The sequence below is a fragment of the Mauremys reevesii genome, linkage group 10 (genome assembly GCF_016161935.1).
Source record: "Mauremys reevesii isolate NIE-2019 linkage group 10, ASM1616193v1, whole genome shotgun sequence".
Classification (NCBI taxonomy): domain Eukaryota; kingdom Metazoa; phylum Chordata; order Testudines; family Geoemydidae; genus Mauremys; species Mauremys reevesii.
Genome location: NC_052632.1, coordinates 6,147,552 through 6,160,287, shown reverse-complemented (window position 1 = coordinate 6,160,287; position 12,736 = coordinate 6,147,552). Strand labels below are relative to the sequence as shown.

At 39.5% G+C, this 12,736-nt stretch overlaps 1 protein-coding gene across 4 annotated transcripts in view; it reads right to left on the bottom strand.

Moving 5' to 3' along the window:
• DENND4A (DENN domain containing 4A) overlaps positions 1-12,736 on the bottom strand; it is a 112,522-nt gene that overhangs the window by 35,344 nt on the left and 64,442 nt on the right. For all 4 annotated transcript variants that reach the window (XM_039490669.1, XM_039490673.1, XM_039490671.1 and 1 more), the window contains 5 exons: positions 10,408-10,552; positions 9,163-9,338; positions 6,272-6,372; positions 3,213-3,431; positions 2,682-2,827 (listed from right to left, as the gene is read on the bottom strand). In XM_039490669.1, coding sequence (XP_039346603.1) covers positions 2,682-2,827; positions 3,213-3,431; positions 6,272-6,372; positions 9,163-9,338; positions 10,408-10,552 — 787 coding nt within the window. The remainder of the gene's footprint in view (positions 1-2,681; positions 2,828-3,212; positions 3,432-6,271; positions 6,373-9,162; positions 9,339-10,407; positions 10,553-12,736) is intronic.

The following is a 12,736-nucleotide window of genomic DNA, read 5'->3' as shown; positions in this document are numbered from 1 at the left end:
TAGAAGCCGTTAAAGATTTTTTCTGTTAAATTGTGAAGATATCTTGAATGTTTAACATAAATGTTTAATTAAATCAATCCATGGCCTATAAACATGTACAATTATGCTTTCTTTTATTAATTTGTTTTTGGAGAACTATGAAAACTGACCTAAGGCTGGAAAAGCAGATAAGGAGAATTATGCAAAATTACAACACTTTATAAAAATCAAATTTTTCCACACAATAAGTCAGACCTGTTCAGATTTTTCCCCCCCCCAAAGTATGGATTCTTCAGTCAGACTTTCCTGTGCTTTGCCCCCTAACAAGTAACTATTTTAATAATCTTCAACATTAATTCTGTGGAACAAACAGCAGGTGACCTACTTTACAGGAAATCCTAGACAACAGCATGCATTGCTTATACATCAATGTCCCAGAACAGAATGTTCCAGGTACCTAGCAAGACAACAAGCAGGGCTTATATTTCCAACAATATTAACAGGAACTTTTTGTTACAGTAGACTAAGGTCAAATAATATTAAAAATTGTGGGTTCCAATTTAATCTTTCCTAAACAGATACACACTCTTCTAGGGGGGAGGGATAGCTCAGTGGTTTGAGCATTGGCCTGCTAAACCCAAGGTTGTGAGTTCAATCCTTGAGGAGGCCACTTAGGGATCTGGGGCAAAAATTGGTCCTGCTAGTGAAGGCAGGGGGCTGGACTCGATGACCTTTCAAGGTCCCTTCCATTTCTAGGAGATTGGTATATCTCTAATTATTATTTTTATTATTTTTTTAATGCAGAAAATAAGAGGTTGACTTTTCAGTCAGGATCAAGCCAATTTTGCATACCCACTTTTGCACATGGAACTAACTTCATCAGTAAAAGTGGGTACATAAGTGTTTTGCCTGTACCAAAGCCATAATATGGCAATTGAGTACATGTGCACGATTTTAGGCACTATCAACTGTATGCACTAAAACAGAGATTGGGCTTAAAGTCTGGGGGGTACTTAGGCTAAACAAATTTACTTCTGCAAATGATGCAGTAAAAACTTTAACCTACCTTGACATGGGAAGCTCAGCATTATGGCTGTAAAACGACCTGCCACTATGAGCTGAATCCAGCAAAGCATTCAGACCTTCTCCAAAAACCTAACCTTAGGGCTTGTCTACATGGGGAACTCAAAAATGTATCTAAATTAACTAAAGGTGGGAATTTAAAGTGGATTAGTTAAACCACATTAAATATCTATGTGGACACTCTTATTCAGAAGTAAAGTAGCCCTTAATTCAGTTTAGTTTAATTCACTTTGGAAACGAATTAAGATAAAATTAATTAAGCCTACTTTAATTCTGAATAAGAATGTCCACGTAGGGGCTTAATGCGGTTTAACTAATCCACTTTAAATTAATAATTTGAGTTGATTTGGATTAAAAAAGAAATTAGAAAAGCAAAGGAAACAGCACATATTTCACTAACAAATAGGATAATAGTTACAGAAGTTATACAAAAATTATCTTTAAAATGTAGCAATTGTTATGAAATGTCTCTATTATGGTCAATAGTTACTAGTCAGTAACCTGCTGAAAGACACCACTCCCAATCCTGGAGAACTCCCACATGCCCTTGACAGAATTATCTTTCCTCTTCTGTGTGTGTTACAGATATGGGAACAGCCTGGCAATAAGAAACTACAGCAGCAGAGAGTATTCCATTAAATGCAGCCTGAAGCCACGATGCTAAATTAATGCCACCCACAAAAATGTCATAAGAAAACTTGATAAAGATTTTTCCAAGTGTATAATCATGTATTGTGCTAGCTGAAGAATTCCATGCAAGATACCCAAGACATTTGATAGCAAGCCTATTAGGAAATATCCACAGGTAAAAGTAGAATATTAATAAAAGAATTAGATGTAAAACAGCTACAACAGGAAGGAGGCTTATGATTTATGGGACCCGTATATAATTGTTGCTGCCTAGGAGTGTAAAGAGTAATGATACAGATAAATGTTTTCTCATTATACATCGAAGGGTCTGTACTAAAACAACTTCTAAAAATTAATAAATTAGAAAAGCTGCAAGTGCTGAGGTAGAATTGATGAAAAGAAATCAACCCAATGTTAGCAAAGATCAAGTGGATCTTATGTTTACTGTATAAAAATAAAAAGTAATGAACTGATACTATTCAGTTTCTTATGGTGCTCATATTCAGTTCCAAACAATTATATAAAATATCATACATCCTATGAAAACTAAACTACTATTTAAGGAATGTGGTAATCTGGTGAACTGTAGGAAGAACAACTCCTCAAATTATTAGGAATATCATATTTCTTAATATGGGCCAAAACTTTCAAGATGTCTATGTATCTGCATGTACAAATCACAACCTGCATGCATGCACAGGGCACTACAGATGCACTTTTGAATACCTGGGCTACCTAGGTATTCACTTTACCTGAATTTCCACTTCAGCATCGGTGGAAAGTGACCCTAGAGTAACAGTTACACTAGAGCACCAGAAAACAGAAGTGGAACAGAAAAGAAAAAGGAGAAATGGAAATAATTTATAATGAAGCTATATCAAGCTTATTACAATTATATACAAACATATTACTCTATCTACAGTACCTGTGGAAGTGAGCAATGGAAAAAGATAAATTGAATATTATAAACATACTAAAACCACACTTACTTTATTTACACAATCATCAAAAAATGCAAGGCTTGCATCCTTATCACTAACAAAGGAACATTCTTCAATGAAGCGAATAAACATTTGTGTTTTGGTCATTGATGTGTAGAATTTTTGATGTGATCGATCTCGACTTTTTAAGAACCCTACAAAACAAAGTATATGCATGTAAGAACACTTTGAACCAAAGGAAACAGCACGTATTTCACTAACGAATAGGATAATGGTTACAGAATTATACAAAAATTATCTTTAAAAACTAGCAATTGTTATGAACTGTCTCTATTATTGTGTTAACAAATACTATCAACTAGACACCTTTTCAATACTTTTTTTTAAAACCTTTGCAGTACTGTTTTGCCAGTGGCATCATATCATTTTTGCCCACTACCATTACATGGTCTTTTCATTTTTTCCATTCAGCACAGTAACATGAAAATGGTTTCTTCTTCTTCGTTATCACTCCAGTGAAAAATAGTTTTTGCATATTTTATTAGCTTATGATTAAAAATCAAGAATATGAACCTTTACCTTGTAGTTCAAAGAGGGAACTTGCATCTGTTGCTGTCTCAGAAGGTGCCTGTGTTATTGGCCTTAGGTACGTCCTGTAACCTTTTAATAATGAAGCCATGAAACAAAGAAATGCCTCCTGGATCTCCATATCTAACAAATGCAACTTCTTCCCCGAATTAAAATCATAGTCATTCATTGTTAATTCCATTAATGCATCTTCTCTTGGTCTTTGCTGCACTGTGAACAACAATAGTGTTAAAACACTCCCCTAGATCAAAAAAATTCTCAGTGTTGACCAAAGTTATGATTTCCTTCTTATTTTATTGGGTGATAAGTGAATCCAATATTATAATATTCTATACTGGATATAAATAGAATAGTGAAGTATGATGATTAATTCAGCATGACAGCGCACAAATCACTAGTGTGTGGGTTTTACAAGAGGCAGAGAGACAAACATTTACCTTTTCAGTACAGTTACTATGGCAACAAAGACAGAATTGGTATGGACACTGTTTAGTGACATGCTAATAAAAAGGGTAGTTTATGGAATCTGTTGAAATGTATACAATTAGTTGGCAAAATAAATGAATTTTTAAGAATATGTTAATCACACATGTGGGATGCATATATATTTTAGAATGCCTTCTTTCCCAAAGTGCTAGCAAGAGGTTTATTGACACTATATATACACACACAAAACCACTAAAATGCACATGGCAACCATCAGGAGCACAGTACAGTGCACAATGAGGGTAAGGAGAAATGGGGGCACTTTGGTAAAGGAAACTAGCACAAATCCCTACTCTTACGAAAGGTGTCTTTAGGTCTTTAGTGTCCATACAAAGCCATTAGGACCCTGATTCCCAAAGCTTCTCTGCTTTTCTCTCCCCCACTCACACAGAGTGGTAACATACTAATAGTGCCCTTTTGGAACAGAAATATGGTTTCATTATTGTGTTCCACTGTTCCAACACATTATGGTTGCAGCCATAGCCTCCATTAGAAACCATGCTTATATGAATTTAGACTTTGGTGACAATTCAAGAAGGAATCCATTTTATTCTATGTTATATAGACTGTATACATATTTTAGAAATTGCTAAGAAAATCCTTTTCTGACTAAGTTTATATGTAGCTATTAGGAAACTATATGATCTTCACAATAGTTTAATCTTAAATAATACATACTGCCATTTATGCAGCATGCTGTTTTTAGTATGTTCTGAACAATAGAAAACATTATTAATTTCTGATCTCCTCAATGGTCAAGATTGTTAAAAATGGGTGCCTAAAATTAGGAACTTAATATTATATTTAGGCCCGAAAGTAAGTGGCCTGATTTTCAGAAGTGCTGAGCACCCACCCTAACTTTAGATGCCCATTTTTAAAGATTTTGGCTAAGGTATATTAACTTCTACAACATATTAAACATGCCTGCTTTGGACCAGCTCCATCCCCTTCCTATTCTAATCCACGCCTTAACCACTTGCTATCTCTGCCAATGCAATTTAGTCTTGTATGACTTTCAGCCACCTCTGCTTTTTAAGGCCCTCATCCAAAGCCCATTAAAGTCAACTGAAAGACTCCCATTGACTTTAATGGGATTTGGATCTGGTTTTATTTGTCAGGAACTTCAAAATGCTGCTAAGATTTCCCTCTCACTTCATGGAACCTCCATCACATCACCTGGTTTCCTAACAGTCCCAATAAAAAAATTTCCTTCCTGATTTTCAAAACTATGAATTTGATCCATATTATTGCTCGAAACTCATCTCCTGCTTCGGCACATCAGTCCTCTAAAAATGGTAGTTTTCAATCAACATAACATAGCTACCACAGATCCCAGCAGCAAAGCTTTATGCAGTCCCACTCATGGCCCGTGGAACTGGCTGCGTGGGAGAAGAGTGGCAACAGTGTACACTGGATTTCAGCTATTCTAGTTTCACCACCACCACCACCAGCCTCACAACAGCAGCCCTAGCATAACCCTCAGGCTGCCCTGTCTACACCAGGGGCTGGGCAGCTACCCCAGGAATACAAAAACATTTGAATGTCGCAGTAAAACTATGCACAGGAATGGCGCAATGGAGAATCAAGATAGTAAGCACTATGAGCTTGTGTGCCCCAAACTACCTCAACTGTCAGATAAAGGCATGAGGACAATTGGGTGGTCTGTAATGCGCAATCTGTCAAGAGCTTTATAGGTCTTGGCCTACTTTTTGCTCATCTGTCCCCGCTCATGACTCTTCACTTAAGAGATGTCCTTTCCCTAGTGCTTCATCTCTATGGACGTTTCCCCACCCCAAAAGCCAGTTACAGTAGAACCTCAAAGATACAAACACCAGAGTTATGGACTGACTGGTCAACCGGACACCTTGTGAAACTGGAAGTAACCTGATAGCAGCAGAGACCCCACCTCCCCCCACCAAAAGCAAATACTGTACTGTGCCTCTATTGCATCTTAAAGGTAGGCACATCTGGTCTGCCTGTCCCCACCCCACCTACACGCACAGGGCAGCCACTTACAGCAAGACGCTGGAACTGCCAGCCCAAGGCAGCCGGAGCCAGCCAGGAGTAGGAGCAGCACTGGGTCTGTACCGCTTTCACCCCTTCTGCCCACCCCCCGCCAGGAAGGGGATGGGCTGTTTTTAACCCTTCCCCCCAAATCTCCCAGGAGGGGGACATGCTGTTTTCTCTCTCTGACTCCCCCACCCGTTCCAGGGGAAGAGTCTTGCAAACTGATGTCGGCACTGAGTAGGGAGCTCAACTGCTGCTGAAACCTGGCTTGGAGTGTCAGCTGCTGGATCCAGAGCCTGAACTGTGCTTTGTTCAGAGTTATGAACATTTCAGAGTTACCTCCGTTCCGAGGTGTCTGGAAGTCTGAGGTTTTACTGTGATTATTTCTAATCTTTAAGTTTATGCAAAACTTCTCCTTTTTGTAAAACATTTTGTGATATTTATCATGACAGATGCCTTCAGAAAACTGTACTGTAACTAAAATCTGCCAATCTGTTAACATTAGCTACAATGCACCACAGTTAGTGAAAATCTTGTTTTATACTTCCCCCACTCACATTCTGCCAGTTGTTGATATAAGTTATTTAAAGTGTTCATTAGATTTTTGCAAGGTTTCTTTGGTAAGGCCTTCCATGAAGTAGTTTTCTTATCTCCAGTTCTAAAAAGGGAAGAAGAAAAGTATTAATGTTCAGAGACCATCTTTTTGTTCTCTGTTTGTACAGCAACTAGCTCAATAGGGTCTGGTCCATGACTAGGTGCTACGGGAATACAAATAAATAAATAAAGATAATAACGGAAAATATATTTCTACACAGGGTCATATCCAGAAGGACGTAATCCTAGATGTATAAATAAAAATGGATGTGCATTCACAATTCACTATATGAAGAATGGTCTTTTGAGCAAGGGAGGGAAAAGTAAGCATTTAATTTATGGTATGGAGATGCTGTCACGTAGTCATCCAACTGGTTATCCACACGTTCTGATCATGACTATGCAGCCAAACCCAAGAGTGATGGGAAAAATTATGACTTAAAGAGATAGAAATAGTAATGCATTTAGAGCATATGAAAACAGAGTATTAGTAACAATACCTAATGCCAACCATAGTGTGGGCAGAGATTAAATATATTTTCAAAGAAATTTCCACTGGGGCACCTCAATATTCTTGTTATTTTACTCCTGGGTCATTGTAGTACAGACTGCCAATGATGCACAGTAGGGCTTAAACATTTTACTTCAAAAGATCTAGCTCAAGGACTGTGCCCACAAACCACGGCAAAAAAACAAACAAATGAAAAATCCTTGATTGCCATGCCCCATTGGTAGCCACAACCTTTGCAGTTTAAAGAGGTAAAAAGGTTGCATACTATTTATTGTGCTCTGTATTTATCAACTTTCTATTTCATAATGTTTAAAAATGGTTTTGCTGCACAGAACAGGAATGGTTTAAATATTATGAAATATAGCAACTATATATGGTATTTTCTAAATTATGGTGACTTAGATTTGGAAGGTGGAAATGACTGGAATTATGCGATGACTGGAATTACGCAATGACCTGGATAAATTAATACATGAGGGGAAAGCCACTTTACTGGAGAGCTGAGGTAGATGTAACCGCAGATAACATACTGTTGAGGTGATATAAAAGTTGCACTGTTTCACTGTCAACAGAGGGCAGTGGCAAGTCTTTTAGACCATATCAAAGACACAAAACCACAAAAATCTCAACCATTTGTCCATCAGCTTTTTGCCAAAACAGTTTATGTACATGATATCCACAGACTTCACATGCTCAAAAAAAAAAATGCATCTGAAACTAGTAATTGCCAGGAGAAGCATGAAGACAGCAATACCGGGAAGCAGAAAATAAGAAGGTGAATCAACAAGCCTGAAAGTAAAGAAAACTTAAAATATTAACATAAAAAGACAGCAGTGGGAAAGAAATGCTGCTTTCTATGGAACCCTTCCTCCCCCCCAAAAAAGGAAAGAAAAAACCCCACAACAAAAAAACAGATCATCACAGTTCAATGACTGCCAAAAATGCAGAGTAGAGGAGAGTTGTACAAAATATCTGAGATCAGCATAGGTGCCTTAACACAATCTTTATTCACAAAGATTTTTTTTTTTAATTGTGGCCATAAATGTGCACTCAAAAATTAGACAAAATTAGACAGATAACCATTCCATAATTATTAATGATAAATTAAAAACAAAGAAAGGTTAATGAACTCACCAGCTTCTTTAATTAAAAAATAAATGGGAATGATACAGACAAGAAAAGCTATCAGTCGGACAACATTAAAATAAACTTGAATCAGACTTTTGGTATAAAAAAAAAGAAAGACTGTTCTTAAAACGTATGAGCTACATATATATTTAACTGATCTTGACAAATACTGCTTCCTTCTGATTTTTGTTGCCTTAAAACTTTTATTATATAAAGTTATATAAAATTTTATTAAGTACACAATAGTTCCAAAGGTCTTTTTAGAGTAACTTAGTATTAGTTTGTTTTAATGATGATTTAGTTGGGGATTGGTCCTGCTTTGAGCAGTGGGTTGGACTAGATGACCTCCTGAGGTCCCTTCCAACACTGATATTCTATTATTCTAATTCTGAATCATTTTATTCAAATTCTATCCTTAGGGAAATATTGCTCAAATAGAGTGTCTCATCTTTATGGGTTATCCCAGAGCAGTGTACCAAGCTTAATTTTTTCAGTGTAAAAGTTCTCACTGCTGGACACTATGTGGACACTATGTGGACGCTTGATTTATACACAAAAAGATAGACCTATTTTTTGTTTCAGCAACATCCAAATTATCTCTCTAGCCTGTCTGGGCCCCATTTAGCCTTCAAATGTCTAGAAAAGGGGTCGGCAACCTTTCAGAAGTGGTGTGCCAAGTCTTCATTTATTCTAATTTAAGGTGTCGCGTGCCAGTAATACAGTTTAATGTTTTTAGAAGGTGGAACAGATTGTTTAGCATATGTAGTTAGCATATATTCTAAGGGACCATTCAAGGCAAACTGGTCCATTAAGACCTTTGCAGTTGTAAGAAAAAAGAAGGGGTTAGTGCATTACAGATTGCTGTAATAAGCCATAAATCCAGCGTCTGTTCAGTCCATAATTTTTAGGGTGTAGCAGAGTTCTGAATTTAACTACTTATGCTATATATAGACAGACAGAGACAGACAACGCCTAGTGATGATGGTAAATGAGGACTCTGCCTCCTTTCTGCTGGATTGGACAGAAATATCAATCAGCTGTTGCTTCTGGCCAGAGAAGCAGATCCATCATAGAAGAAATAGTGTTAAGATGCTGCTACACAATTGAAACATAATGGGTAAAAAACAAAACTTCAACTGGAATCTCTCAGGTTTTTGCCATAGGAAATAAAACAAATATCACAACCATACAAGAAAATCAGTAATAAATACTTACTGAGAAATGGTGTTGGTATCTAGGTCAACACAGCTAACATCTGGTGGGGGATCATACAGATCAAAGTATCTTGAATCAATTCCTACTATGAATGGACATGGTGCGCTTAACACATCTGCCAGTGCCAAGGGGCAAAGAGGAATGTATGGGCATGGCCAGTGGAAAGGAAATATCATCTTTAAAAAAACATACATAATATTCAACTAACATTTATAGAAGGATACAGTGTCAGACTATTTTCCACATTATAAAAACATTTAACATGAAAAGTAACAGCATATGATTGAAATTGTAAACTCTAATATTAAATAGCTGCTGTCAATTAAAAAGGCAATTTAATTTTTCTTAATTTTTAGTTTAGTTTACTTAATCTGTAAAAACAGAAATCTTCTGCATACTAGCCATTTCTCAGTAGAGGCACTAACACTGGTCTGTGAGCAGGGGCGGCTCTAGAAATCAGGTTGCCCCAAGCAGCGCGGTGCGCTGCGCCGCCGTTCCCCGGTCCTGCGGCGGGTCCCCTCTTCCCGCGGCTGCGGTTGAGCTCCCGCAGGCATGACTGCGGTAGGTCCACCGGAGCCCGGGACGAGCGGACCTACCGCAGGCATGACTGCGGCGGGTGCCGTGGTCCCGCGGATCCGGTTGACCTGCCGCAGTCATGCCTGCGGGAGGTCCGCTTGTCCCGGGCTCCGGTGGACCTGCCGCAGTCATCCCTGCGGGAGGTCCAGCCGAGCCGCGGCACGAGCGCCCCCTCCGCAGTCATGCCTGCGGCAGGTCCACTCGTCCCGGGGCTCCGGTGGACCTCCCGCAGGCATGACTGCGGCAGGTCCGCCGGCCCAGCCTGCCACCCTCCCCGGCGGCAGGGGATGTTTTGCTGGTGCCTAGAGCCGCCCCTGTCTGTGAGAAGAAGGACATAAAAATAATATACATCTACAAGCCCTCTGAGGGTAGAAACAAAGAATATAGGCCTACTGGGGGGGCCATTTAGGAAATTAAAGAGTTCCTACATTTAGTGCCTACATATGATAGTGACTGGCACAATATTGCCAATAAGCAAAAGCCAAAAATAGGGTTAAATTCTACCCTCAACGCATTTAACCTCAATTACTTCTGTGGTATCTCAGAGGGGAAATCTGGTCCCTATTTTCTCAAACCCAGAAGTAGTACTATATATTTGTTTTACAGTTTATTTGAACAATATTCTTTTTCACTAAAAAAATAGGATTAGGAAGAGATAATGCTACTTACCGAGACTAATGCCTCTGTCACACTAGTAAGGACAGACGGTCGTAAGGAATGAATGAGAATTTTATGTTCTGTTACAGCAAATACAAGTAGAGTTACTGCATTCTCGGGCCCTAGGTTCTGAAGCAGTGTAGAAAACTTGCCACCACTGTTACAAAAAATAAAACATTGGTGAATATCAAACTATTAGGCAGAAAAATATTATAATAAACTGCACTGAAAATATGAACAAATACAAACAAAGAATTCATAACTGAATTTAAGCTGGGGTATTGTAAACACATTGCAAACTTAGTTTTCCATTTTTTGCATTCTTGTTAATAAGAAAAACTCGGCAATTTCATTTAGTTTCACTATCCAGTAAAAAAAAAAAAAAAAAAACAAAACACCTACTTATCCTACAGTAATTGTGGTTGAGATGTTGTAGTCATAGTGTGGATCCCACTGTAAGGGTACATACACTTCAAACAAATGAGAATGGAATCTTTTGAATACTCGTGTCAGTCAAGGCCACACATGCATCTTGTGCTCCTATGGAAGAGCATAAAGGGTGGGGCATCCACAATGCCCTTCTCAGTTCCCTCATGATTCAAAGCTGTTGCTGCTGAGGACTCCACAAAATGGGGATGAAGGACTGGTCAGAGGATCTGCACTGACTACAACATCTCGAAAAATCACAGTTGTTGGGTTAGTAACTGTCCTTTCTTTAAATGTGTCAGCGTGCATCCCAACCTAGGCGATTAGCAAGCAGTATCCTCATTGGCTGGTGGCAATGAGGAGTTTCAGCTGAATCTAATAATGATTGAAGCACCACTATCCCAAACTTGGCATCTGCCCTACCCGCTAAGTCAAGGGCATAATGTTTGACTAAGGTTAGTGGGTTACTCCCTGTTGCTGCCTTGCAGATCTCAGGGTATGTCTACACTACCTGCCGGATCAGCAGGCAGCAATCAATCCAGTGGGGATCGATTTATTGTGTCTAGACGTGATAAATCGACCCTTGAGCGCTCTCCCATCGACTCCTGTACTCTGGCACCGCGAGAGGTGCAGGCAGAATCAATGGGGGAGCGGCAGCAGTTGACTCACTGCGGTGAAGACACCATGGTAAGTCGATCTAAGTACGTCGACTTCAGCTACGTTATTCACATAGCTGAAGTTGCATAACTTATATTGATTTCCCCTCGCCCTCCCCCCAGTGTAGACCAGGGCTCAGATACTGGCACATTCCTGAAGCAGGATGATCCTGCTGCCTGTTCCGGTGGTATGCACCTAGACATTTGGAGGAAGGGATTTGTCAGCTGAAGGTGAAAATACATCATGTGATCCACGTAGAGATTCTCTGTGACAAGATAACTTGACCTTTAACAAGGCTGGAAATGGCCACAAAGAGATGAGGAAACCGCCTGAAAGGCTTGGTCCTGTCAGTGTAATAGAGTACAGCCTGGGGAAATGCAGTGTGTAGAGTTTCTGTTCCTTCTTGTAACCACACCTGACACAGGATAAGATAAGCAGATCAATCAACTGGTTCAGGTGGAATTCTGAAATTTGGGATGGTGACAAGAATGGAACTCCTTTCATGCTTTCTCAGGATCTAGCCACCATCTCAGCTTTTGCAGGACTTGAGGTGGGACTGTGACAATGCTGCTGGGGGCAATGCTGATGGTTATACCATCACCAGTGGAGTTTTGTGGATTATGTGATAGCTTGTCACTAGCCCTAGGTTCAGTGTGGGGTTTCACAAGTTTTTTCCAGGGAGGCTTTATGTGGCCTTTCCCTATGGGAAGATACCAACCTCCGCCTATAGTGTCTGCCATGATTTCTCTCAGTGGTAAGCTTCAGTACCAGCAGTATCGGCATCAGTGCCAATGGTGCTGGCTTCAGTGTCAGGGTTTTTTCTGTGCTGGCTTTGAGCACTGCATGTCTACCGAAGGGGGGCACTCGTGGATGTAATTTTCTCCAGTACATGGTTGGATTTGGTACCTGACTCCTCAAGGTCCGAAGACCCTCTCATAGACTGCTCTAGCAAGCAGCACTTCAGTTGAGCTTCGCATGACTTGAGAATCTTAGAAGAAAAGTACTGGCATACCAAGCATCTGTCTGGTATATGGCTCTCACCCAAGCAGTAGAGACATCTGATATGTACATCTGTTAACAGGGTTAGTCCATCACAGAAAGGATAGGTCTTTAAGACTGAGGACTTACAGTTCATCACGAGGTTGAAGTGGATGAACCATCACCCTACACAGATGGGGCAGAGGTGGTCTAACTACCAAGAATAAGTCCTGATGGGTCATGTTTGTTTGTTATAGTTTCCTAGAGCAAATAGATGAGA